Here is a 24336-nt window from a genome sequence, read left to right on the forward strand (position 1 = left end):
TCACATCACTGAGATAGGATATAGTAAGGTTGTATAATATCATAGCCTTGGGCAATCATCCCCCTTACAAGCCACCAGTTTTAAGGGGAGTTAGGCGCATTGGGATTTAACATGGTATCAGCGCCATGTGTGTATTATTGGACGATAGACTCGATAACCTGTTTGTTGGGTTATGCTGTTATTTGGCAGTGGGTCCAGCCTTAGGCATTGGGCCCGGTAACCCGTTTGTTGGGTAGTGCTGCTAGTAGTGGGTCCAGCCCTAGAGTTGAAGAGGTGTTAAACACATTGTTAGAATATAGTTAGGTTGTACTTAGGCAATCCTCCCCTTTTTAAACCAATTTTAAGAGTGAGTCAGGCCCATGAGGCTTTAGCATGATATCAGGGCACGTTCACCCATTTGTGTTAAGCCGAGATTAAATAAATTTAAGTCTTAAATTAGAATCCAAATATCCATATATACTCCGATCCCTCATATATATCTCCAAGTTTCTCATATACAATCTTAGTATACATGAGATAGTTAACTCCAAACCAAGAAAATCAGGGACTTCATTACAGTTACATGGCCAATAGATACTGAAACTCAAAGTCATATGCCATTTTCTCAACAGTGGTAGAAATTTTGCCACTGCTATGTCCCCTGAAGCAATCCACCATTGATTTTCTCAATGATCCAGATGTAGGTAACTGGTGGCACACCCACTCCACTAGTGAGTCTACATCCATAGCAAAATCAAGGATGTTCCCAAGCAGTAGTTCTGGGAATGCAATTTTCTTTGTGCTTGTAACCACAATTGATGCTTGCAGGTACTCCAGCTTTGATTTCTCCAACTCTGCTACAATACCATCAGCTGTGTATATCCTCACCTGAGTAAATGTAACATTTCTTAAAATTTTAACATGCACATGAAAAAGTTCCATTCACGGTACATTATATATTGTAACATAAGGCTTTACATTCCTGATGCAAGATATACTCACAACAGTATCAACTTACTGCTGGGGAAGATCGAGTTCCACAACACAGAGCAAATGTGACATTAGGATCCATGAACTCAAGACCATAGAGTTCGCGAACAACGGCGGATTTATCATCCTTCTTGCCCATCCGGGAAGCCTAGGAAAATTGACATGACAGGAGATTCATACTAATACAATAACCACTGTCCCTTGTACAAAAAAATCATAGGATCAGTCATATCTACCTCTTTCATACTGGAAGGTGATGCAGGCTTCCTCAGAATACACTCCTCTATGGATTGAGCATTTAAAACCTTACCTCCTATGTTCAGGGTCGCCTGAATTCAAACCATTAAGTGTTTGTTATTCCCAAGATCACAATTAAGTGAAGCATTAAAGTTTTAAGTAAGCAGTTTCTGATACTTCAGTATATAATTTTATCATCATGAAACAAGTTGTTGATGCCTTCATATAGAGCAATATGATGGTTTCAGTTAAAGTTTGGGGCTTACCTTGTTCATTAATGCAAGCAATTTTTCAGTCGAAGAAGGCACTCCATGTTGGAGAAAACCCTGAAAATAAGTAAAAATCTTTCAGTAAATATACGACTTGAGAACTTGGAAAGTAGGATGGATTAATTATATATAGACTCTACATTGCTATCCTGATATGTGCCTAAATTTGTACATTAGAATGACAAGCCTGCAAAAATTGATAAGGTCTTGCTCTTGCATACAAGAGCAAGAGCATGCACACTTCAGGCTATATAGGCATCTCTCAAATGAAAAGCAGAAGGAAAAAAGAAAGAAAGAAGCTTTTTCATATATACATTCATGATACAAGCATTGTACATGTTGATCCAGAATGCCAACTTCTGTTGGTATGTCAAGGACCCCAAATCCACCACCTGGAGATTGTTCATCAGTGCCCTGTGGTGAACAAGGACAATAGGGAAAATCTATTATGAAAAAAGTCATGATCATGTATAACATTATAATTTTTGAAAGTCCATAGCATGATTTTCAGTTTTCATACCTTAACTTTCTTATTAAAGGAATAGAGTTGGAGGCTGAAATGGATTTGGGGTCCATAGAGCTTGAGGTGAAGATAACCAAGTTCTTGTAAGGGCCAATGTCCCTAGGAATAGACTCTTCCACATTGAAGATACCATAAGGGTCTTGTTGCCTTAATTCCTTTTGCAACAGAAGGCTTGACTTTGAGTTTAAGCTGGAATCATCCCTGAAACTTCTTGAGGTTATAGAAGAGTTCAGAGACCTGGAAATTGGGCCTGACTTCTCTAACTCCATTGTTCTGCTTGTTCTAAGCAGCCTAACATATATGTAGTTTAGGCACTTCATAATCTCCTCAGAGAGCCTATTTGGTTGCCAGTTCTGGCTGTTCTCTTCTACTTGTGTTGGAATTGACAGAGATTTTGGTGGGAGTTCTGAAGAAATCACTGGATTTCTATCTCTTGGCTGAGAAAAAAAAAAAAAAAACCATTAAATATTGGAGTTGCAAGTGTCATTATGCATGCTAATATATATATATATATATAGACTGATCATAGTATCTCCATATCAATTTGTCCAGTCAAAGGTTTGAGAAATGGGGCATTCCAATCATTAAGCTACCATTCATTCGTTCATTATCATACTTCTTTTTCATTTTTTCTAATAAACAAAATAATTGAAATACAATGCACACCCTTAAAATTAGGATTCATCTAGTTCATTACCCCTATCTCAAAAGGAGAAAACTACACTACTAAGGACCAATGAATCATTATGAATGCATGAAATTTTGAACATATATCTTTAATTAAAAATGCCCTTGAGTTATATCAATTACTCATACAATTGGTACTAGTAGCTTGTTTACCTACTATAATACACTAAAAGCAGGAGGAATTTGAGTTCATCTATGGTATAGACATCGTATGGCATACAAATAGATCTAATGACTCACAAATATATATATATATATATATATATACCATAGTATGGAAAAGTGAACTCGTCAAAATACAAATTAAGATTAAAAATATATTTGTATATGTCCATATATTTCATAGAACTTCAGGGAGGAATTTTTGGATGCACTGGTTATACACAAAATAAGATCTATTACAAAATAAACGTGCATATTTTAAGAAAGGTTATATATAATCGACACATACAATAATTTTCTACAAAACAAAATCAAAAGGAATAGAACACACCTTTGGTGATGGATGCCTTGGAACTCGCAAAGGTGAGGGTGCCCTCAACATTCCACCTTTTCTTGGAACCTTATTTTGAAATCTAACCTCCTCAATATTGAAAAAATTTTCTTTCTGGTCAGCAAGTCCAGCTCTCAAGTTTCCCATTTTCTCACTTGGGCTGAGGTCATTATTAAGAACATAATCACCTTTTATAGCTTTGCTTATGAAATGCAATGCCTTTGTTTCATATCCTATCCTCTCAGGATTATTAACACCTTTGTTCATGGGGCTTGGCATTATTATATTTGATGAACGGGCAAGGGGGTTGCTTAGGTTACTAATTCCATGTTGCCATTGCTTAGATTTTTGTTCCTTGGTAGCTTCTTCCTCATGTTTCAGTCCAAGTTGAAGTTGGCTGATTTGGCCTTCAAGTCGAGCAATTTCTCCTTCAACCATAGCTAGCTCTGCTAAAAGCTCCTTCATCTGCATTACTCATAAAGAGTAACATATTACTCTATATGAACAAAAAAGTCACTAGTTGATTTATGAACAAATTCTTTTTTTTTTTTTTTGGGTGGGTCTACATAGATAAAACAATAAGTGGAAAGGTTTGGAATATATAATAATTTGTTTGGCAATCATTTAACTAGTTAATCACCATTACAATCATGTTAGTGTTAAATAGTTTGACATGTAATGTAATTATGCAACTGTGAATCATAACATTGACTTACAATTTGACGGCATAATATACTAAAGATTTTGAACGTTGTCATTCCTTTAATATTTATATATTCCTAAATATTGTTAAAATAACTTTGTATAGTCTTTCTCTATGCTGAACGTTCATTCTTTTATTAAAGAAATGACTCAAGTTTTTTACACTTTTTGATCACATCCTTGAAAGAGTTTAATATGCTTGAGTATCTTCAATCAAGACTCGTTCATGGGTTAAATGTTAAGTTTTAATTCTTGATTTTTGGGCTTCTATTCATCGATTAGATTTCAGATTCAAAATTCGGAAGTTAAAACCTAAAATATAACATTGGACGATGATTCTATACACTAAAATATTGACATTTTGTCAATGAGATAAAAATGACAAAAGCCAAAAAAAAAAAAAAATCTATGTCCGTTCTTTAAAAAATAGACGTCATGCACGGAGAGAATCATTACTTTGTAATTTTGAAAAGAAACGTTTCATTCTCATAATTAAGGTGGCTTCAAAGAATGTATGGCATTGTACAAAGGTGTAACAAGAAAAAAGAAGAAATTAGAATACCTTGGGAGGAAGGAATCTCGGGATACAAACAGCAGACCCAGTACTTCTCTGGCTATAGACATGGTCCAAAATCTCATGTACTTTCTCTTCTTGATTCAACATTCTTTGAAGCAAAGAGACCTACCAAATAGAAATTTATTACTTCAACATTCATCAAAAGAAAAAAAAAAAAAACATAGATCACATATGTACCTTCTTCATTATCTTATTTTTCTTTTTACCCTATCAAATGTGATACAAATATTTTATTTTCCTATTAGAGATGTAGTGAATATAATGATGTAATGAGTAAATGTTACATAAATAAGAGGTAACTCTACCGTTGGTCTACTTATTATTTCATAGGTCCCGTGTTGATTCATGAATTTTTTTAAGTGCCAAGTGCATCCACGAATTAACTGACATGTGCTACGTTAGTCCATTTCGTCAAAAACACCTCAAACGGACGTTGAGTTTTGTTGATATGAAGGGGCAAATGGGTCAATTCATGTCCTAATGTGAGTCAAATGAGGTTAATTAGGGTCAATTGGGGTCAAAAGGTTTTGTTATTTGAAAAAAGTGTTGGCCAATTGGGGTCAATTTGTGACCCCATTTGAATAACAAAATCATTTGACCCCAACTGACTCCAATTGACTTTATTTGACTCACATTTGCCCCTCTACGTGAACAAAAGTGTTTTGACGAAATGGACCAACATGACACATGTCAGTTAATTCGTGGATGCACTTGATACTTCAAAAAAATTCATGGACCAACACAAAACTTACGAAATAATGAGTAGACCAAAACGTGGAATTATCTCTACAAATAATTTATCGTTACATATAATTAACCAATTAAATATCTAAAAGTACATTATTTATATTAATATATGTATATAAAATTTTCAATATATGCTGTGGACTGTGGACTGCAGGCAGGGGAATTAAGAGGTATGGTTCTCATTTATTGCTTTTAAGCTTTCTGGGCACGAATCAAAACTGATTAGCAGTCATGACTTTGCTATATATGTAGAGGCTGGTGATGGGGTGGAATACTTTTTCAAAAGCTACACTTCAATTCGATCGTACGTAATCTTATTGATGACACTTCAGATTCTTAATTTCGTTTCCTTGAGAAATAAATGATGTTCCTAAACTCTAAAGTGGTCTTGGGAATCCAATTGAGTACATGATTCTTTTTGCAAAAGATGGTTTCAAAGGAAGAACCAGAAAAAGTACTTTGAAAGAAGTAAGAACCGTTTTTCATTTTTTGATGCTCTAGTTTTCCTCGGTAATATTGACAAATTTTGGGTATTTAAACGGAAAAAAAAAAAAGCGATTTAGAACTTAGAAGGAAGTTACACATGAAGAATCTTTACTTGTCGACATGTTAGACAATTATTAAATTTTAAAATCTTAAATTGTTAAAAAATATACCAATAATGTATATAAAAATAACACTCATACAGTCTCATTTTACAAACTAAAGTTCATGTACCATGTTAAGCAATTCTTAAAAAAAAAATTTTAACTATTAGAAATAGACGAATAATATATATATATATCACACTAACCATTTCCCTATTAGAAGTGGTCCAAGAAGTTCCATTCTTATCAATTTTAGCCACTTTCATTTCTTAGCTTGTTATATACACCAACATAGACCAGGAAGGTGAACCTATCACCTATGATTGCCCAATTTTCTGGGTTTTTTAAGTTTCTAAGCCTTAGTTTAAGCAATATTATTTAGAGATAAAATTACAATACCAATCTTACCTCTCTTTCAAGCTCCTCTCTCTTTCTCTGCCCACTAAACTTCTTTTTTCTCTGTATCACAAAATAAAGCTGCATAAGATCCACACAAAAAAAAAAAAAAAAGGGAAAAAGGCAATAGCTAGAAATTAAGAGCACTACTACAACCATTTCATGCAACTTACAATCTCTGATGGTGTGCGAACAGACAAGCCCCTTGGGCTGGCCATGTCATGAACCTCAGTACTTGTACTGCAGCTTATAATAAGCTTCAGCCAAGTACTTGGAGGCCTCCTAGATGAAGCAACATTAAGGCAAGACCTCGGGATAGTAGTCTTTGTTAAGTTTTGATGATGATTTAGTTCAAAATGTTGTTGGTGGGAGAAGGTCGACGACCGAAGTGGCTTGGTGCCAAAGAAAGAAGGGAGGTGGCAGCTTCTGCTGTTGTTGTTGTTGTTGTTGCTGGCTGTTGTTGTTTTTGGTGTTGACGTTTGATTTGAATGGTAAGAATTTTGGGGTGTTGGAGAAGATGAGAGGGAGCTTTCAGCTGCTGGCTGATGAAATTGTGGGTGGGACATCATGCAAAGGATTAAGAAAAATTAGAGGGGGGATGGAGTGATGAGTAAGTACGTGGGGCTTTTGGTTTGGCGTAGCTTGCAATTCTGGCTTTGGGGTTAGCGGTTATTCCTTACAATTAAAAACACCCTCCCAAAGTAAAAGCTTGTATAGTTTATGGCAATTACTAGTCACACACTCATGTATTAATGATCAATCGATCACCTTTCCTTGTATTGTCTTTTCACCAATCTAAAAGTATGAGTTTCTAAAAAACTCAAAAAATGTATAATATACATTACTTATCCAAAAATGAATTAGTGGGTAATTTTAAACCCCCTAACCAACTTAAAATTTTTCCTAAACCCCCACCCATCTAGAAACTCTCCCAAAATTTCCAAAAACTTATAATATCTTTTTTACCCTTCTGACGCACTATGACGCGCACTGACGCACTCTGACGCGTGCGTTGACGCTTTCTGACGCGTGCGTTGACGCTTTCTAACGCGCGCTAACGTGGATCATTGAAACTGAATTTCGAAAATTCAGTTACACTAAAAAAATATAATTTTACATTATTATTAAGTAGAATAAAAAAAATAATTACACCATTATTTTCTACGGAAAAAAAATAATTACACCTTTATTTGAAAAAAAAAATAACAATTATATCAATTCAGTGTTTCACTAAAGACTAAATCTGTTTTAGCTTAAATTCAGTTGCAGTTTTAGTTTGAATTCACTGAAATTTCAGTGAATTCAAATTCAGTTTCACTTAATGTACTGAAACTGAATTTAGTGAAACTCAAACCCTAAGCTATGTCATCGGTGTCCACATCTCCGATCTCAAACTCAAACCATAGACTACACCGTTGTCGTCCAGATTTTGAATATTCGACCACCTCACATGCGCCGAGTACACGACTCATAAATGAATCACCTTTTTCACTTCTCCCAACCATGCAATGAACTCTGGTCCTTTGGTCCTATACAACAGTAATCACCAAAAGCATGAGGCTGCCTAGATCTGTTTTCACCTGCAAATTTGATTCATAATATGTATTTCAGGACCACAATTTCATTCAGAATTCATCTAAAACTCACAGTTGAAACTGTTTCACGAACTGAGACTGTTTCACGAACTGAAACTATTTAATCTCAATAAAATTCCCTAAAACAAACCAAAAGATCCAAACTTTTAACGATCAGACATTAACAAAAATTACAAATCTGAAAGTTAGGCATGCTAAATATGCATAAATTGAAATTGTGAAGCAAACCTTCACAAGATCTCCTAGTTCCTCCTTACATTCTAGTTTGTCCTCTGCCAACCAGTTTTCCAAAACATTCTTCTTGTTCTGGCTCACAAAAAACAAAATTATTAAAGCATGAATCGAAGCCAAAAAAATGAACAAAATCAGGTCTTAATCGCCACCACTTGCGGCGGAGCCGCCGCAGTGGCTGTGAGGTTCAATTTGGGGTTTATTGATTCATCAACAATTGGACTAATCCAAACATATAGAATTGAAGAGCACAACGAGAAGAAGAAGATGAGTACCTGACTCGACGGAAATGGTTGCCGGAACACCGAGATCACCAACAAGGATGTCACTGGCTTCTCTCCTTCGAAACGGCGAGCCTAGGGGTCGTCCAAATCTTCTGATGGCACCAGTGGACTCGGGACGACGAGAGGAAGCCATCCATGGCGGTCCGGCACCTCATCGTCGCCAGAACTGGCGGATCTTCGGCGAGGGAGCTCGGGCCTGCCTAGACCCGATCCAACGTGGACGCTAGCTTTCATGGCGAGTGGAATACAGGGAGAGGAAGAGGGAGGAGAGACGAGAAGATCGGGACCGGTATCGCCGACAACCGTCGCCGGACGACAGAGCACGCACCGGCAACAGCCACGAGAAGAGAGAAAGAACGTACAGAAGAGAGAGAGAGTCTGAGTGAGTCTAACCCCCTATTGTGTTATAATCAATGGGAGAGATTAAAAAAAGGGTAAAACTGGAACATTAAAAAAATAGGGGTCAAACTATTAGTTGACTCGGGGGTTTTGGGAGAGATTAAATGTCCAATAGGGGTTGAGAAATAATTTTATTAAGGGTGGAGGTTTATAAATAACCAAGTTCAAACTTGGGGGTTTTAAATAGTTTACTCAAAATGAATCAATATAATCAATGATCCAGATTCACAGTGTAGTAATAAAATTGAAAAAAAAAAAAGAGTTGAAATTATGTGGTAACATTGTGCATATATAGTGTGCATACACAGCGGCAATAAAAGTAACTTGGACAATCTTTTGGCAGTAAAAAAAGTGAGTAGAAATATACATGGCATTGACTATGAAACTTTTTTACCTTCTCTTTTTTTTTTTTTTTTTTTACAAACTTTGAACTTGGAATCTCTCTAACATTACAGGGAGACCATAAATCAATAGTTAACGTCTCATACACCAGCTATAAGCCTGTAATTAAGTTTGTGTACCATATTTGATACCAAATAGGTAGCATATGTCACATCATCAGTTTTAAATTATTTAAACATAAAAAACCCCTAAAGAATCTTACATAATAAGGTGGGTGAACCTATGTGACAATATGTGATGTCATTTCAGATTCAAATTCGGTATACAGATTTAAAATCCCTTGGTATAGGGTTTAGGGTCATTTGAAATTCTCCTCCTTATTTTGTCATGAGGATACACTTGGTAATTAAACATTCGGCCATATGAATATGAAATTAATCTTTCACAAAAACAGGTGTATATATGTCATAAATACGCTGCCAGTTCTACTCTCAACTTATTGTGTACAAAGGAAAGGGAAAGAGTGAGTGGGTATAATTATATATGATGGCACTTTGTATCGGCTTTTGACTTTATATAATCAATGACATTAATAGTCTTAACCATGTACAAATGAATCAAATTCTTAATTAGAAAGTGATTCATACCGGTAATAGGATGAAGAAAGAGACTAGAAAATAAAATGGCTAAAAAGCTTGGTAGAAAAGCGAAATGGTTAAAGAAAATAGGAAATTTGGAATGAACTAAAAGCATGTAGCCAATTGTAAATTCATCTTTCCCCTTTCGCCAAACGATAGTTAAGGAGAATATGACACTTTGTAATTGGTTGGCCATAATCTAAAGGATTATGCCTTCTAATCTAGCACGATATGGGTGGGGTGAAGGCAGAGATTCCAGATTCAAAATTCATTGTAATAAAGAACCCTATTCCTAATATACCTACAAATTTAATTCAAAATTTCCATGATAATTGTTTGTGAAAAATAAATTAACCAATAAATATTGCACACAGGTGAGTTGAGAAGTCATCATATACAAGGATGAACGTGTTAGATTCAGCGACACAAGTCACACAATAAGAAACGTGTCACAATAACATGCTAACCTTTTATTGCGGTTCAGTATATGATCGATTGCTTCCTCTATTTCATTCCCTACTTGATTCCATTCTCATTATCATACACCATTCTTACAACCAAATACACAACCTAACACTCATTTAAAGATTTTTCATGGTACATGCAGTGTCACAAATTTGGAGAAAACAAGCCCCTGTGTATACAAATCATACCGGAACAAATGATTGTTGAACCAATTCCTAACAACAAACCCTTAGTAGAAATACCACTGTTATCTAGACCTACAAATTGGAAGAGCTACTTAAAGGAAATGCCACATATACCCTGACCTACAGATTGCCACTATGATTCTTCTGTATGCAACAGTCTTGTGAATCTCCTGTCATCTTCTCATATCTTTAAAGGCTATAAAAGTTAACTAGTGAGGCAAGCATTTTGGTAAGAAATTTCCATTTTTGTACAGAAAGAATAGGTTAAATGGATCAGAGACTGATTCTACTTCTTTTTGAAAGTTACCAAAACAAAGTATGCAATGCCTCTAGAAACTATACCAGTAGCAACGAGGAGGATTAAACTACGGTACCAATGATTGAGATCATAGTGGCTACGCTGAAGTGAACCACATCTTGTTATTAGCCACACTCCATTGTACCTGAAAGTAAAAGGAAGCAAGAGGCATTACAATATCCACATGGATAAGGATGGTCCACAATGATAACAGGATAAATAAAGATAGTTATTTCAAACCTTTTAGCATTTGCTATGACAAAAGCTTCCAAAGCCCACTTAGTGTAGCACAAGTTAGATAGTGTTTCCACAACTTTACTGTCAATAGAATTGCTTGCTATCAGAGTCAAAACGACTGGAAGAAGCACTGACCACTGTGTAGCACAAGAAGTGGCTTGAATCAGAAGGAAGAAGAAAATGCATACACAGAAAAAAAAAAACATATTCAATTTATGAAGCTAATAATCTCTCAATGTGGTAAAAATTCTTACCAGTTGGGCTGGACCAGGTGCCAGGTAGATGGCCAAGACATAAGCTATACCAGTCACACAGTAAACCAGACTAAGCAAGACAATGTAATTATCTCCGAAAGATGATCTTGGATTGTTGAAGAAATAGAACATAGAGAGATAAACAAGAGGCTTGATGATTGTATTGAAATGGTCAATTGTATCCTTTGAAAGAAAGTAAGCCAAGTTACTCATGCCAGCAGAGCTCTCTCTCCAGTAGTGCAACTTATCCAGTCCAAACGTTCTCAAAGCTGCAATCTTGCACAGGAGGGCTGAAATTGAAACAAATTAGGATGGGTGAGAAGTGATACATGTCTTGGAAAAGCTATGATTTGAGGACACAAGCACAAGTCTAGTGTTTTGAAACAAACATGGGTATCCAACACGTCAACTTCCAAAGTACATGAGGACATGACATTGCCAGTTCATATATAGGATAATGTTTTCTTAACAGACTCTGTAGCATTTTATATTGACACACTCTGGTATTTTAGACTGTCAATATGACCCATACATTCAAACAAATTCACATGATCAACCGTTCATATTCACAATTTAAAATTCTTTCTCAGCAGTTTTCAATTAAATTAAGGGTGGTTCTATTTGAACACCAAATTTGCTCCCCCTCCCCCCCCCCCCCCCTTCATTTTCTTAATTGAATGTACAGTTTTACCCTTGCCATTCTTTTATCCCACATTTCTTTCTCTCTCTCTCTCTCTCACTCTTTTTTTTTCTAAGATAAGAAAAAAAAACCCTTATACATGGCCATGGTGGTGCCTGGCCTCTTGGTTGCAGTTTGGGCACCTCTTGGTTGTAGAGGTGTCGAGACACGGTGGTGGGGATGCAAGTGGGGGAGGGGAGGGGATGAAAGGTTATTCCTTGAACTTTAATCTTTCATTTTTTAAGGGTAAAAATGTACACAAAAAAATGAGGGGTCAAGTGAGCAAATTTGGGGGTTTAAAAAAAAATTACACATAGGTCCTTCATAAATATTTTTTTGTTTGATAAATGTCCAATAGTTTTTTGTGTTAGATTAGGTCCTTCAACAAACTGACCAAGTCAAACACATTTCTTAAATGAGGATTTAAAGTTTTGTTTTTCCATTCAAATATTACCCCTAACATCACTCAAGGGATTTAAATTCCAAAATTTTATGGGATTTTTCACTATGATGTGTAGTTTCCTTAAAAGAAATCATGAATATTTGTATGTATAATGAAATAATGTACTAATTATGCATTATTGTACATGTTGTAATAAAATGAATTCTGGCATGTTATAAAATCATCAATTAATGTACATGTTATAGATTATTGTAACTGTTGTAACAATCTGAATTTTGATGTATTCTTGTTGTACATTAAGCTTAATTTTATGTATGGGTTGTGATTGATTATTATGTACCTTCTGAATCCACATTTGTTTTATGTAATTGTGATTTTGTATAGGTAAATAATGGTATCCCATTAAAATCAGCAAAAAACAAAAGCTTAAATCAGTTAAATTATAGGATTCTTATAATTTAAATCTCATAAATTGTGGAATTTAACCCCTTAAATGATGTTAAGGCCCACAGGAATGAGAAAATTAAAAAACTTAAATCCTGAGATAATTAAGGCATATAAGGAATGTGTTTGACTTGGTCAACTGGTCCAAGGACTAGACTTTAATCAAATAAAAATATGTATGAAGGATTAGATAATTTTTTCCCACATCCTAACAGCTTAGCTTTTAGGAAGGTAAACCAACAAACTTTACTATGATATCAAAGCAGGAAATCCTGAATTTGAATCCCTGCAATTGCAACCTTCAAATATGATTTGAATTCCACATGTTGGGGGCTCTAGTGGTGGAAACATGCTCACACGTGATAAAATAATTGCTGCCCCACATCCAAACAGCTTAAGCTTTAGGGAATAGTGGTAAACAAACAAATTTTATCACCATAAATTAAATTAAATCCATCTAAATGGCTTGTTCCAGCAACATCTCAAAGATCCAAGAATCATGAAACATCCAAGACCATAAAGTGGCATGAGCACAGTTTAACTTCAAGGGATGCGTTGCGTAATCAGAGATTAAAAATATTTTACTTACAAACTGCTATGACGGTGTAGGTATAACCAATTGCACCGAATGATTCATCGTTCACTGTAGCAAGTGTTCCTAAGCAGATTCCAGCAAGCAATAAAATCAGAAAATCTACAGCTTGTGTCCTCGCTTCTCGTAACCGCTGCTTACCACCCCTGTAAAAGCCAGTCATATAAAAAGTCAAGTTGAATCATTAAAAGAAATATAATCTTAAAGGAACTGAACAGTTGCAGACTTATAAAACAGACTTTGCTGAGTATACTGAGTATAGCAGTCACGTTGGCGTGACAGTGAGCAATGCCTTATATGAATACTTCATTGTTAGCAGTCTAAGCTACAGAGAAATGTATTGATATCTTCTCAACGACTTGATTTTTTCCAGGACCTATGGTACTATACTGGCAAAGTGAAGATGAATAGTGTTGCCTGTACAATGTTAGTATGTGCAACAAATTAACTCCCCCCCCCCCCCCCCCCTCTCTCCCTCCCCTTCCTTCTCTTCCTTGGCACACAAGGGGATCAACAGAGAATATGACTAAGAAAAAGTTATTAGGACCAAATTTCTCCATTCTACAGCTAAAAGTCCCAAAGTTTTAATGTTTCTTGCATGATAAAACACAATACTTTATTACAGCATTCATCATATCCACATAATTGATATCTCTAGAAAAATGGGAAATTTTGTGCAATCAGAATAAAGGGATATCCACCTCCCAAGAAAGTATCTATATTGATGGAACACGCCAGGGGTAACTCGCTCGGATAAGTCGCTTGACTTTAAGAAATTATGTTTTAAAGCGTCCTTATTCACCTCAACATGACACTTGATATCCTGCCAAAAGTCTCCAGCAAAGGACGCTGCATCAGATCCAGAACTTGGAGCATTTGCTCCATGGGCTGAATTTTCACCTGCAGATGCAGCCATTCCATCAGCACTCTGAAGCATATCCATAGGAACTGGGTACCCATTATGAAGCATCCATCTAACAGGTAGTTGTTTATAGGTCACCCCAGAGCTTGTGCTTGGTTTTACTATGCCTTCCAAAATGTCAATAAAATAGTCTGGAGGGTTGACACGGTCAGGGACAGTAATCCCAAGGCTAGCAAAGTACTCTTCAACTTTCTTCACCGATCCATGATACACCGTAAGTCCACCTTTAGCCAGAAGTATCAAATCATCAAACATCTTGAACAAGGTGTAGCTGAAGCACCCAAAAAAGTAGAATTACGAAAAGAAACTACTTTAAAAAAAAAATTAAGGGATAAATATGACAACTGCATTCCCAGTGAAATTCATATACTAAATTGCCTTTCCCACAATTTAGTTCAAAGATCCACAAAGTTCAACAGAAAAATCAGTATTCCAATTTCCAGGATATGTGTGTTTTCTGTATTCACAATCACATCATTGTACAAAAATTTGTTGTAAATTTTTTGGATTTACACTTTCCTTTTCTGTGGTCTAGGATATGAAGTGAATCATTCAGAATACTCGGAAAGAAAGATATAACCAACAATTTTAGACCATGTAAGACCTTACCCCAGCAGAGGGATAGAAAAAAAAAAAAAAAAAAAAGTAACCTTAATACAAGTTAAATTACCTAGGTTGGTGGACGACCATGCAAATATTAACTCCTTCAAGAGCTTCACGTCTAAGAGCTTTAAGTAGCAAATTAGAAGATGAACTATCCAAACCAGATGTGGGTTCATCTAAAATTAGAAGTGATGGTTCCATGACCATTTCCAGCCCAACATTTACTCGCTTTCTTTGACCTCCGGAGATTCCTCGCTTCTCTACCGTTCCAACCAGGGAATCCCGCACTGCCTGCAGGCCCAAGGATTCAATAACTCTTTCAACGACTAGGACCTTTTCTGGTTTAGGCAGATCAGCAGAGAGTCTACAGTAACCGAAATCCAGAAGAGAAGGATGGTAGAAGAACTAATGTCAGTACCAGTAAAATGGATGTGATCAAGGAGGTATAAAAGAGAGAAAAAGAAAAAGAAAATAAATAAGGGAACAAAAGCAAAGAACAGAACAGTTCAAACCTATCACAGTATTTTTGAAGTTTTCCTATTTAAGGAAGTCGCTATGTAGACTTATACTGGAAAAACAAAACAAATCTTAAATTCTATTGCATAAAATTCTTCCAAATGAACAAATCTGTTCTGCACATATGTGATCATATTTCAAATGTCCAGTGAGATTGAATGACATCAACTAAGATGCAGGTTGGACAAATTTTATGACAGAATGCAGACTCCAAAAAGTCAATGATTTCAGCAGTTACAGATTTACCAGAGACAAGGGAAAGAAAATAAGGGCAATCTCAGGTAAGAAACAACTTTAGTGGTAGACTCCCAAATATAGCAGATATGGTATGCACAAGGAATTCAAAAAGAAACGAACCATATAAAACAAAACTTATAAAAGCATTTAGAAGCTTAATTACTTAACAGTTTCACTAAGAAACCATGTCTTGCAAGCCCAAAATCATATTCAGTAGGAATGTGTATATGCGTTCACAAGTTCACTTAACAATTAAGAATCATATTTCAAGTTGAGTTCTTTTTCCAGTACTAGAATACCAACTGTATCTTCCAAGAATATTTGAGTTCTAAGATTGCTTAACAAAAATGGACATTAACATAGGAATAAAGAATATGCTCTTGGATGTAAACATTGTTGGTTCCTGAGATTGAATTTGTGAATATTAGGGACCCTTGAAGTAATTAACTAATCAAACAGAAACCAATATTTTCCCACACATATACATGCCAGTTGGTAATATGTTGTCACAAGATCATTCTGGAAGCAGCACACACGAGAGGTAAAATGTCAGAAACCCAGTAAACTCCTTAGGGCCCGTTTGGTTCAAGTTTTGGAGGCTTGGGAATGAGAAATCAATTCTATTCCCACATTTGGCAAGTGCAGAGAAGGGAAATGGTTTCCTGACCCATGGGAATTTGATGCACCCAAAGGGGGGAAAATGAATCCCTCCTTCCAGCTTGGGTTTTGTTTCCCCCCTCTTGGGAAAGCATTTATTGCACTTTTTTTTTGGCAAATATGGCCCTGCTAATATTTGAAAATGCCAAGTTTTATCCAAAACAACTCTTCACATTCTTTTTATTCTTTGTTTAATAGATGAGGGTATAATTGGAAAACTAGACAAATTTTATTTCATATTCCTGTCCAAACCAAACATGGAATAGAAATAAAAAGTTAAATCTTGATTTATTTTCCCAACATTACCAAACACAGTAATGAGAATCTTACATTCCCTTCCCCCTAAAAAAGGCATAGGAATTGATTTCCCAAGAAATCAATTCCGTGAACCAAACGGGCCCTTAGGGTGTTAGGGAATGAGGCAACTATATATATCAAGCTAACACTCGCTCTCACATGCAGCCCCATTCAACACATGGAGAGGTAGACAAATGCAAACATACAGAACATAGAGGTACAGTCCTACCCTACACCTTACAAATTAACAAATAAGTGGGAAATAGAGATTGAAGGTTCCGAACCCAAAACCTTCTGCATCTAGACTCTGATACCATGTTAGACCCCCCACCTCAAAATTTAAGCTTTTAGGAATGGACCAACCATGTATATCAAGTTAACAGTGATATGCAAACTACAGGTATCTTGAAGGTTGGAACTAAATGTGCATACCTGCATCTAGCGCTGAACCAGAGATTCTCTTCCACTGTCAAATTTCCATGCACAATATCATCTTGTGGGACAAAGCCAATGATTTTCTTGTATGAGTGGATAGATTCCATCTTTCCATTTATAAGTATCATACCACTCATCGTGCATCCCCTCACTTTTCCAGCCAAAGCAGAAAGAAATGTTGTTTTTCCAGCTCCAGATGGACCCATGACAGCTGAAACCCGACCAGGAGATATTTTCCCAGTTACACACCTCATAAGATGTATGTTTTTCCCTTTCAATGTGAGGCTTAGATCTTTAAAAGCAACCTCAATTGTAGGCCTCTTCCTGATTTCAATATCACTAGCCATTGATATAACCCCAGAGAAGGTTAAGTTCGCATTCTGCTCCTGTAAAGCCTTTTCCTTCTCAATTTGATTATATGCGTACTTGAAAATTTGGCTCTGAGTATGCAACTGCTTACCTTTTGGTGCTTGCTTTTTAATATTTTTATCTCCTATCTCTAGATTGAAGCCTTCATGACTATTTGGGTCATCCTCGATTGCATGTATCATTTGTGTGAGGTTGCTTTTATCCTTTTTCTTTCCTTTAGATGTTCCAGCTGATTGCTCAGGAGCACCTAGTGCACCTGGTGGCATGGGTGGCAAGGCAGCATCTGTTCCAGGTTTAGCTTGTCCCAGTCCTTTCAGCTGGTCCGAATGCATGGTAGATTTTCTGCGAGAAAAGGTACGTGAAAACTGTGTTGACAGTCCAACTGCATGCTTCCTAGCAACGTCTTTTGCAGATTTCCATTTTTCACGTGCTTGTGCAGTTTCTCTTACACTTTGAACTGCTTTTTCCCTGGATTTTGCTTGTCTTTTCTCTCGGGTGGCGAGAACTTGGTCAGTACAATTATATATAATGAGAAGGATGAAAATTAATCCAGCCTGCATTGACAAGTGAAGGTCATCAGTACTGATTGTTGCATATGCAATTAGTTCAAATGGCACAACAGGGATAGGAAATTTTTGTTTCTTTTAATTTTTTTATAAATCACTTTTCAAAAGTTTATGGAAAATATATGAGATATGCTGTAAGCCTTTGAAAAATATAGTTATTGACACATAAAAAGAAATCCCACCATTTCTCCAAGGCAATTCTAGAAGGGTGCTAAGAATGTAAGTACTCCATGAATAGTTCATTTCACAAAGTCAAATAACCATAATCACGGTGGTGGCTGTGGAAGCTTATATTTATCATCATTTAAATTTTAAAGAAGTAAGAGCACTCACAAAAAGCATGATACCATATGCAGTAATATTTTGATTTTCTGATTGTTTCTTACAAGTTGCCAACCGGAAGCATGCTGCAAGTTCAACAATACCGGTTATTATGCTCAGTAAAATCAAAAGCATGGATAAAATAATTGGACTCCAAATTCAAAAGCAATAGATGCAATCTTAAAATATATACTACTGTAGATAATCATACCATTCTCTTACATCTAACAAGACATTTATTGAAGCAAAGATATTAACCTAAATTTTGTTGTCAAGGTTCAGAATAGTACTTCAAACTGGCATCATGTTTATTGTGAAAAGACCCACACAAATCACACAAACCAAACAGCGGAAGTAACCAAGTAATAAGCAAAGACGAAGAGAGAGAAAGAGAGCATGCAAATTTTCGTGGTTTGGCAAACTTGCCTACTTCCATAGGAGATGGAGTTTGAAAATCCACTACCAACCAAACAATTACAAGGACCTCTCACAACTCTCAACCTCACAAGTTGCAGCCCAAGTCCCCAATACACCCAAGCTCAGCTCTCTTCCACTTTACTCTTTTCCCCCTTACAATATTGCACTCTAATTCCTCATATGTTCTCTTTCGTGTCTTCTCATAGCCTTGAAACCCATGGTTCTTGCACTCTTTGGTACAACCACTCTTTGGACGAAATGCAGTACACAATGATTGCGGAATTGAAAGTCACCTTATATGGTGCTTAAGCACAAAAGCTCAAGGTGGAGCATGTAGACCCCAATTGCTCAAAGTTGTGCAGGTCCCTCGAGATGGGTGTACATCTCTCAAGGCACATAGTGATTATTCCGGTAATGCCATGATGTGGTGAGTATGCTCTAATGCTCTACCAAGTACATACTTGAAGATGATGGGGGATCAAGATTTTATCCAACATGAAGATTTTAGGGATTAGAAAGTTTTAGGAATTGTGGATCAAATACAATTGTCATGGACAAGTAACCACCCAGCATTAGAAAAAAAGTAAATGAGATATCTCCGTAAGTAGCAGTGAGACCTTTTGAGATAAAACTCTACAAGTGAACACTACAAAGTGATTAGGTTGGGAACGATATCAATGCAGGGTAAGAATTGGACCACATGGGTCACAGAAATGTTAACCAACATTCTTCATGTCCGACACCATAATGTTCAGAACAGAATGCGGTCAACCTACATATTCAATTGATTACTGTTCAAAAGTCTATGATGAGGCAAAATCTAAGTTCTGGTCCTTGCCTTATTAACTATAGATTTCCCCTCCTTTGCATTTGTAGGGCTGTAAAAGAGACCAAGCAACTTGATAGAGATTACACCAATGGTTACTTAAATAACTTAAAACCAAATTTTTTTTTTAAAGAAAAAACTAATAATTGGTTTTCCACAATTCTGTAGTCTTGTGAAACCCATATGATCAAAGTTGGCTCATTGAAAAAATTTGTTTGAGATAACTGGTAAAGGAAGAATTTAATTAGAGAAACAAAAATAAACCATGCTTGAGGAAACTCACTGCTCGGTCTGGGTTGTTTCATTCAAGTGCCCTATACATCTGTCTAAAAAGCTTCAGCCAAAACTTGGACAAATCAAGTAACTGAGATTAGATCTATGACAATCACCATGCCATTATCAACACCATCAGCTAGTACCCCCACTACAAACTCCTTTTTAAAATTGTTTCATGCTCTGAAGTTTCCAAATAGTCCTTATGAGCATATATATACCTAAGATTTATTAGTTTTGAGCATAAAGCGGTTGTAAATTTTTATCCCTAAGATTGTTAGTTTTGAGCTCTGTGTTCAGTGAACATATTGTCCTCTGATTTGTACTCTCTCTTTTATTAATCAAATTTGGTTTCTTATCACCCAAAAAAAACAAATTGTGCACCACAATCCACTAGTCATCTCGTAACTGTATGTTAACTTTAGTAGTTGATTATAAGACCAGATCTGTTATAAGGGGCATGACATTTGGAAATTTTTTTGACACTGCCAGTTGAAGAAACATCGCTGCTCCTTCACCTGACACAGAAGATTTCATCTTTTGTTCAGTCAGTACAATATTTATAGATGTTCTTGATTAATACAAAATACCATACATACCTCTCTCACTCGCTTCATCTAGTAGTACTGTATCAAAATTTTATACTCACATTCACATAGTATTGTTTCAGTGCTAACCCCTAGGCTTCTAAGAAAAAACTAGATATCTAGATTTCAGCCATACTATGGTTCAAACATGTGACGACCACTAAGCAATTGACATAAAGTTTATTTAAGCATAAACACTAATTTTCAGAAAAATCTTTAATCCGTGATAATAGAAGGCAAAATATTGCTCTGACATAGGACATGCCTACTATAGCATTATTACCTTGTTGGACTTTCTGATGGAGTAATAATGCTATTATTCTTTCAATATTTCCATGGCCTACTATTATTATCAAATTTAAGTTTGAATTTTAGATGGCTCGTAATTAAATTTCCCTGATTTAGAATTTACAATTTTGTTAACTAATGAGACAAAGTGAGATTCTGGTATATGTTATTCTTTTACAAATGTGCAAAGAGAAACTTACCTTCTTGAGATGTGGAACCTACCCTGCAATAATATCTGCAATGGCATACAAAAATTGTAGCATCAGTATAAATAAAGTGGACAACAGATAGCTTCTCTCTGTTGGTTAAATAAAAATTATAAAAAAAATGTAGAATAAAAAAGGAACCAGATGACCATTATGTAATTCATCATATGATGATGGTAATTAATAAACCCAGATTTTGAGAAGAACTGTAAAGGCATGCAGCAATGAAGAAATAAGGCCACAACTTGAAATGTAAGGACAATGCTAGAAGTTCTGGGATAAATATCAATACCCACTACTGCAAGGATTTTTTTGGATGTTAGACGGACAGTATGATCCACCCGAACAGAATACCTCTCTACTACTCAGGACATCAGCCCACCTTTCTGCTCCTCCACAAGTATGGTTTCGCTTCCCAGGAGGTAGCTGATAACGGTATCTGTAGAATATTTCTGCTGATAAATATTAATGTATGCTAAGCATAAGGCAAATGGAAAATGAAAAAGAATTTAAAAGGAAAAAAAAAGATACAAAAAGAATATGAACTTACGGCTCACATATACCAGTGTCAGTGTTGAGTTTTGCAAGTGGGCAGTAAGCACCCATTGGACAAGCTTCATAGATGAGAAAAAGTAACAAAGAAAATGAAGTCAGGAACAATCAACTATGCCAAGCACATGTATAGGATGCTGTGTTCCATATTTCTACAATATGCAATATTAATCAAGATTTATAAATAAGCAATACACCATATTTTAAAAAGAATAAAAAAAATCATCAAGTTATAAAAACTAATGTTATTACAGCTTATTGCTTTTTCTAAAAGAAAGGATTGAACAGATCAACTTTAGTGGAAAACCATCATAGGATTTGCGGTCTCTGAAAATAATTACACTTTTTAAGATTGGCTCCACATGTCAGATGCAATCTTAGATGTCCTACATAGCCATAGGTATCTCTGCTTTGTATTCGCCTCAGGAAATGTGAGATCTTAGGGAATGGCAAGTATATTCATGATAAAAATATTTCATAAATGACCAAGATGACCAAATACAGAGAACAAACATAGTCATAGCATTAATATAGATAAAAGGAAAAGGAAGTTATGTAGTTTTTACATAAGAAGCAAAAAGAAGTCAAGAACCACGTTAAAAATTTTGCAACACTAGTTATGTTAAGAACGTAATCAGTTAGCAGGTTTCAAGAACTTACGGATCATGCAAGTCAGACTACGAGGGCAGAAGAAACCCTCACAACAAGGTACACAGTTGCTACTTCTGACAGGCACATACGTTCGATTTTTCATGTCAACTTTCTCAGGAGTACTACAAGCCCACCCAGGCTCACATCCATTAAGCCATGTGGTCAGATTACAGTTCTTGTTAGGCTCCAAGTAAGTGGTTTTCTTAGCTTGCACTAAACCTTTGGCGTAGATCTGTAGTTCAGCAGATGTGCACAACCGCTGCATAATCTCTCCCATTGTTCCACCTTAAAACATCATAAGAAATGTAAAATACATATAAAAGTTTGAAACTAACTGAATTGGTCATTGAATTATTATGAGCAGGATATATAAAAAGATATATAAGGAGAACGTGCAAGGTAAGCTTTACACAGCGAGCACCTAGAATGTGAATCTTGTTCATTAAACAACTTCTATTTTACACCAAGTTATTGTTTCCTACTAACGTTAGACTATCAAGCAAACAGAGTACGAGTCTAATTAGTCTTCATGTCAATTAAAAAGGAGAAATAACAAATAAAAGCTCTGATATTTCTTGTTGAATGTATACACTATTTTCAATTATTTTGCTCAAGTCGAATCTGTCCTGCAAAATTTACAGGGAAAAATAAGCAAAACAAGTTCTCTAATTGCCAGCTTCAGAGCAGCAATGCAAAACAAACGGATCTATTATTACATATAACATATTCAAGAAAAAAAACAAGAGGAGTAAAACACATATCATTTCCAGAAAGGAAAGAACCCTAAGATCCCAAAAATAAAAAAATAAAAAACCATATTCCTAATGCCTCCTAAACACTATATTTAACACTCGGTGGCCTCAAATTTGTTCTGCAAGAATACAAAATGGCATTTAATATGGTTGGTGTTCTTTTGCTTTCTCTATCCCCACTCTAATTTAGAAATTAAATTACATTCCAGTCTTTCTCACCAGTTTCTCCCAAAAATAAGAATTGAGGACAATTGCGATAAATGGTACCTGACATTTTTCTAGCGCAGTTGGTAATGAATCTTGAATCTTTTGAGAAATTGAAAGCCCCATTCCAATCCTCGTCTCTGGAATAAAAAGAAGACACATTTTAAGAGTCGTCGGTGCAATTTAAAAGAATGACTTTTTTTTTTTTTTAAACAAAAAGAAGGGAAAAACAGAGAGAGAAGTAAACTCACACGTTGATGATGCAGAAGCCAAAATTTTTCTTGAGCTCGTCTTTGAAGACGGGGGTAAAATTGGAAAAACGGCTCATGATGAGCTCGGTGGCGAGATTGTAGCCGGAGGAGTCCTGAGCCGCTACCTGAAGGAGCGGTAGTGAGCCGAAGCTCAGAGCAAGCACGAATAGAAGAAGAACCCTAACAGAGAGAATGAGATGCTCTCTGCTCATATCGACGGCCAATGAAGAAGACGATCAATGCGTGATTGAAGAAGAAGAAGAAGAAGAAGAAGGAGCTGAGGTGCGTGTGGAAGATGGAAAGGGAATGGGGGTTGTGATAGTACGGAAATGGAGAGAAACAGAGAGAATGTGTGAGGCCACGAGAAACAGCGAGAGCTTGCGGCCATGGCCCGTAGGGGTTTGCTTCGTTTTCGGAGCGAAGAAATGGCGGGGAGAGAGAGTTGGCGGAGGAAAGGGGGAGAGAGAGAGAGAGAGAGAGATGAGAGAGCCATTCTGCCATGTCAGCTGTGGTTGTTTGGACTGTTTGGATATTGAAGGTCATCAAAGGTCATGATGGGCCACGTACTGATTCAGCCCAGCAGTGGGCCTTGATTTTGAGAAGGCCCGAACCCAATCCATTGAACGTAGAGAAGGCCAGCACCGCTCAATTGAACGTCGTCACCCACCCATTTCTAACGTCCCTATACCAACCGTGGCAAAGAGAGACCTTACAAGGCCACCACTAGTGGAGTTAGGGGTGGGCATAATAACCGACGCACCGAAACACCGAACCAAACCAACCGTAAAAAAACTGAAAAAACACCGAGTTGACCAAAAAGTCAACACCGTAAGAGAAAACCGAACCACACCGTATATAGACGGTTCCGGTTCCGGTTTCATGCTCATATTACCCGAACCAAACCGTGTAATTTTTTTAAAATATAATTATATATTTTTATGCATATTTTATACATTTTTATACACATTTTATACATTTTTATTTTAGACCCTAAAATATATTTTATATAACCCTATGAGTTTAATATTATATATATAATAATGTTTTAGTATATAATTTTAGTTATATCTTATATAATAAAATTAGTATACTCTATAGTCTATATAATAATGTTTTATGCATATAGAGTTATATATAAATTTAGTATATAACTATATAGTTAGTAACTTAGTA

At 36.1% G+C, this 24336-nt stretch overlaps 2 protein-coding genes across 3 annotated transcripts; both read right to left on the minus strand.

Moving 5' to 3' along the window:
• Positions 1-465: 465 nt before the first annotated feature.
• On the minus strand, positions 466-6508 carry LOC147298849 (electron transporter, putative (Protein of unknown function, DUF547)). The gene is made up of 10 exons (XM_086229199.1): positions 6361-6508; positions 6200-6250; positions 4443-4562; positions 3179-3643; positions 1996-2435; positions 1790-1889; positions 1473-1532; positions 1206-1298; positions 998-1117; positions 466-867 (listed from the first exon to the last, which is right to left on the minus strand). The coding sequence occupies exons 1-10, from the start codon at positions 6403-6405 to the stop codon at positions 559-561; spliced, it is 1803 nt and encodes a 600-aa protein (XP_086085325.1). The 5' UTR covers positions 6406-6508; the 3' UTR covers positions 466-558.
• Positions 6509-10123: 3615 nt separating this feature from the next.
• Positions 10124-23631, minus strand: ABCG28 (ABC transporter family protein). Of its 2 annotated transcripts, XM_086249850.1 has the most exons (14): positions 23164-23631; positions 22976-23052; positions 21966-22241; positions 21304-21367; positions 21046-21192; positions 20748-20782; positions 18169-18242; positions 16898-17823; positions 14826-15122; positions 13935-14426; positions 13231-13379; positions 11116-11405; positions 10865-10998; positions 10124-10769 (listed from the first exon to the last, which is right to left on the minus strand). In XM_086249850.1, the coding sequence occupies exons 1-14, from the start codon at positions 23373-23375 to the stop codon at positions 10613-10615; spliced, it is 3330 nt and encodes a 1109-aa protein (XP_086105976.1). In that variant the 5' UTR covers positions 23376-23631; the 3' UTR covers positions 10124-10612. The 2 variants fall into 2 exon arrangements, with proteins under 2 accessions (XP_086105976.1, XP_086105983.1); XM_086249857.1 differs by lacking the exons at positions 21966-22241; positions 22976-23052; positions 23164-23631 and having other exon boundaries at positions 21046-21205; positions 21304-21331.
• Between the last annotated feature and the right edge of the window lie 705 nt (positions 23632-24336).

This window comes from Dryas octopetala, chromosome 1 (genome assembly GCF_963921425.1).
Source record: "Dryas octopetala chromosome 1, drDryOcto1.1, whole genome shotgun sequence".
In the NCBI taxonomy this organism is placed as follows: Eukaryota; Viridiplantae; Streptophyta; class Magnoliopsida; order Rosales; family Rosaceae; genus Dryas; species Dryas octopetala.

What these genes read in the sequence shown, in the direction of transcription:
- LOC147298849 (XM_086229199.1), bottom strand. Translation starts at nt 6,405, where the DNA reads ATGGCCAGCCCAAGGGGCTTGTCTGTTCGCACACCATCAGAGATT. An exon ending in CAAGGCATCCATCACCAAAG is followed by an intron (nt 2,436 to 3,178) that starts GTGTGTTCTATT and finishes TTTTTTTCTCAG; the next exon opens with CCAAGAGATAGAAATCCAGT. An exon ending in GAACTCGATCTTCCCCAGCA is followed by an intron (nt 868 to 997) that starts GTAAGTTGATAC and finishes ACATTTACTCAG; the next exon opens with GTGAGGATATACACAGCTGA.
- ABCG28 (XM_086249850.1), bottom strand. Translation starts at nt 23,375, where the DNA reads ATGAGCAGAGAGCATCTCATTCTCTCTGTTAGGGTTCTTCTTCTATTC. An exon ending in TGGTTCAGCGCTAGATGCAG is followed by an intron (nt 15,123 to 16,897) that starts GTATGCACATTT and finishes CGGTTACTGTAG; the next exon opens with ACTCTCTGCTGATCTGCCTA. An exon ending in CACCTGGTCCAGCCCAACTG is followed by an intron (nt 10,999 to 11,115) that starts GTAAGAATTTTT and finishes TGTGCTACACAG; the next exon opens with TGGTCAGTGCTTCTTCCAGT.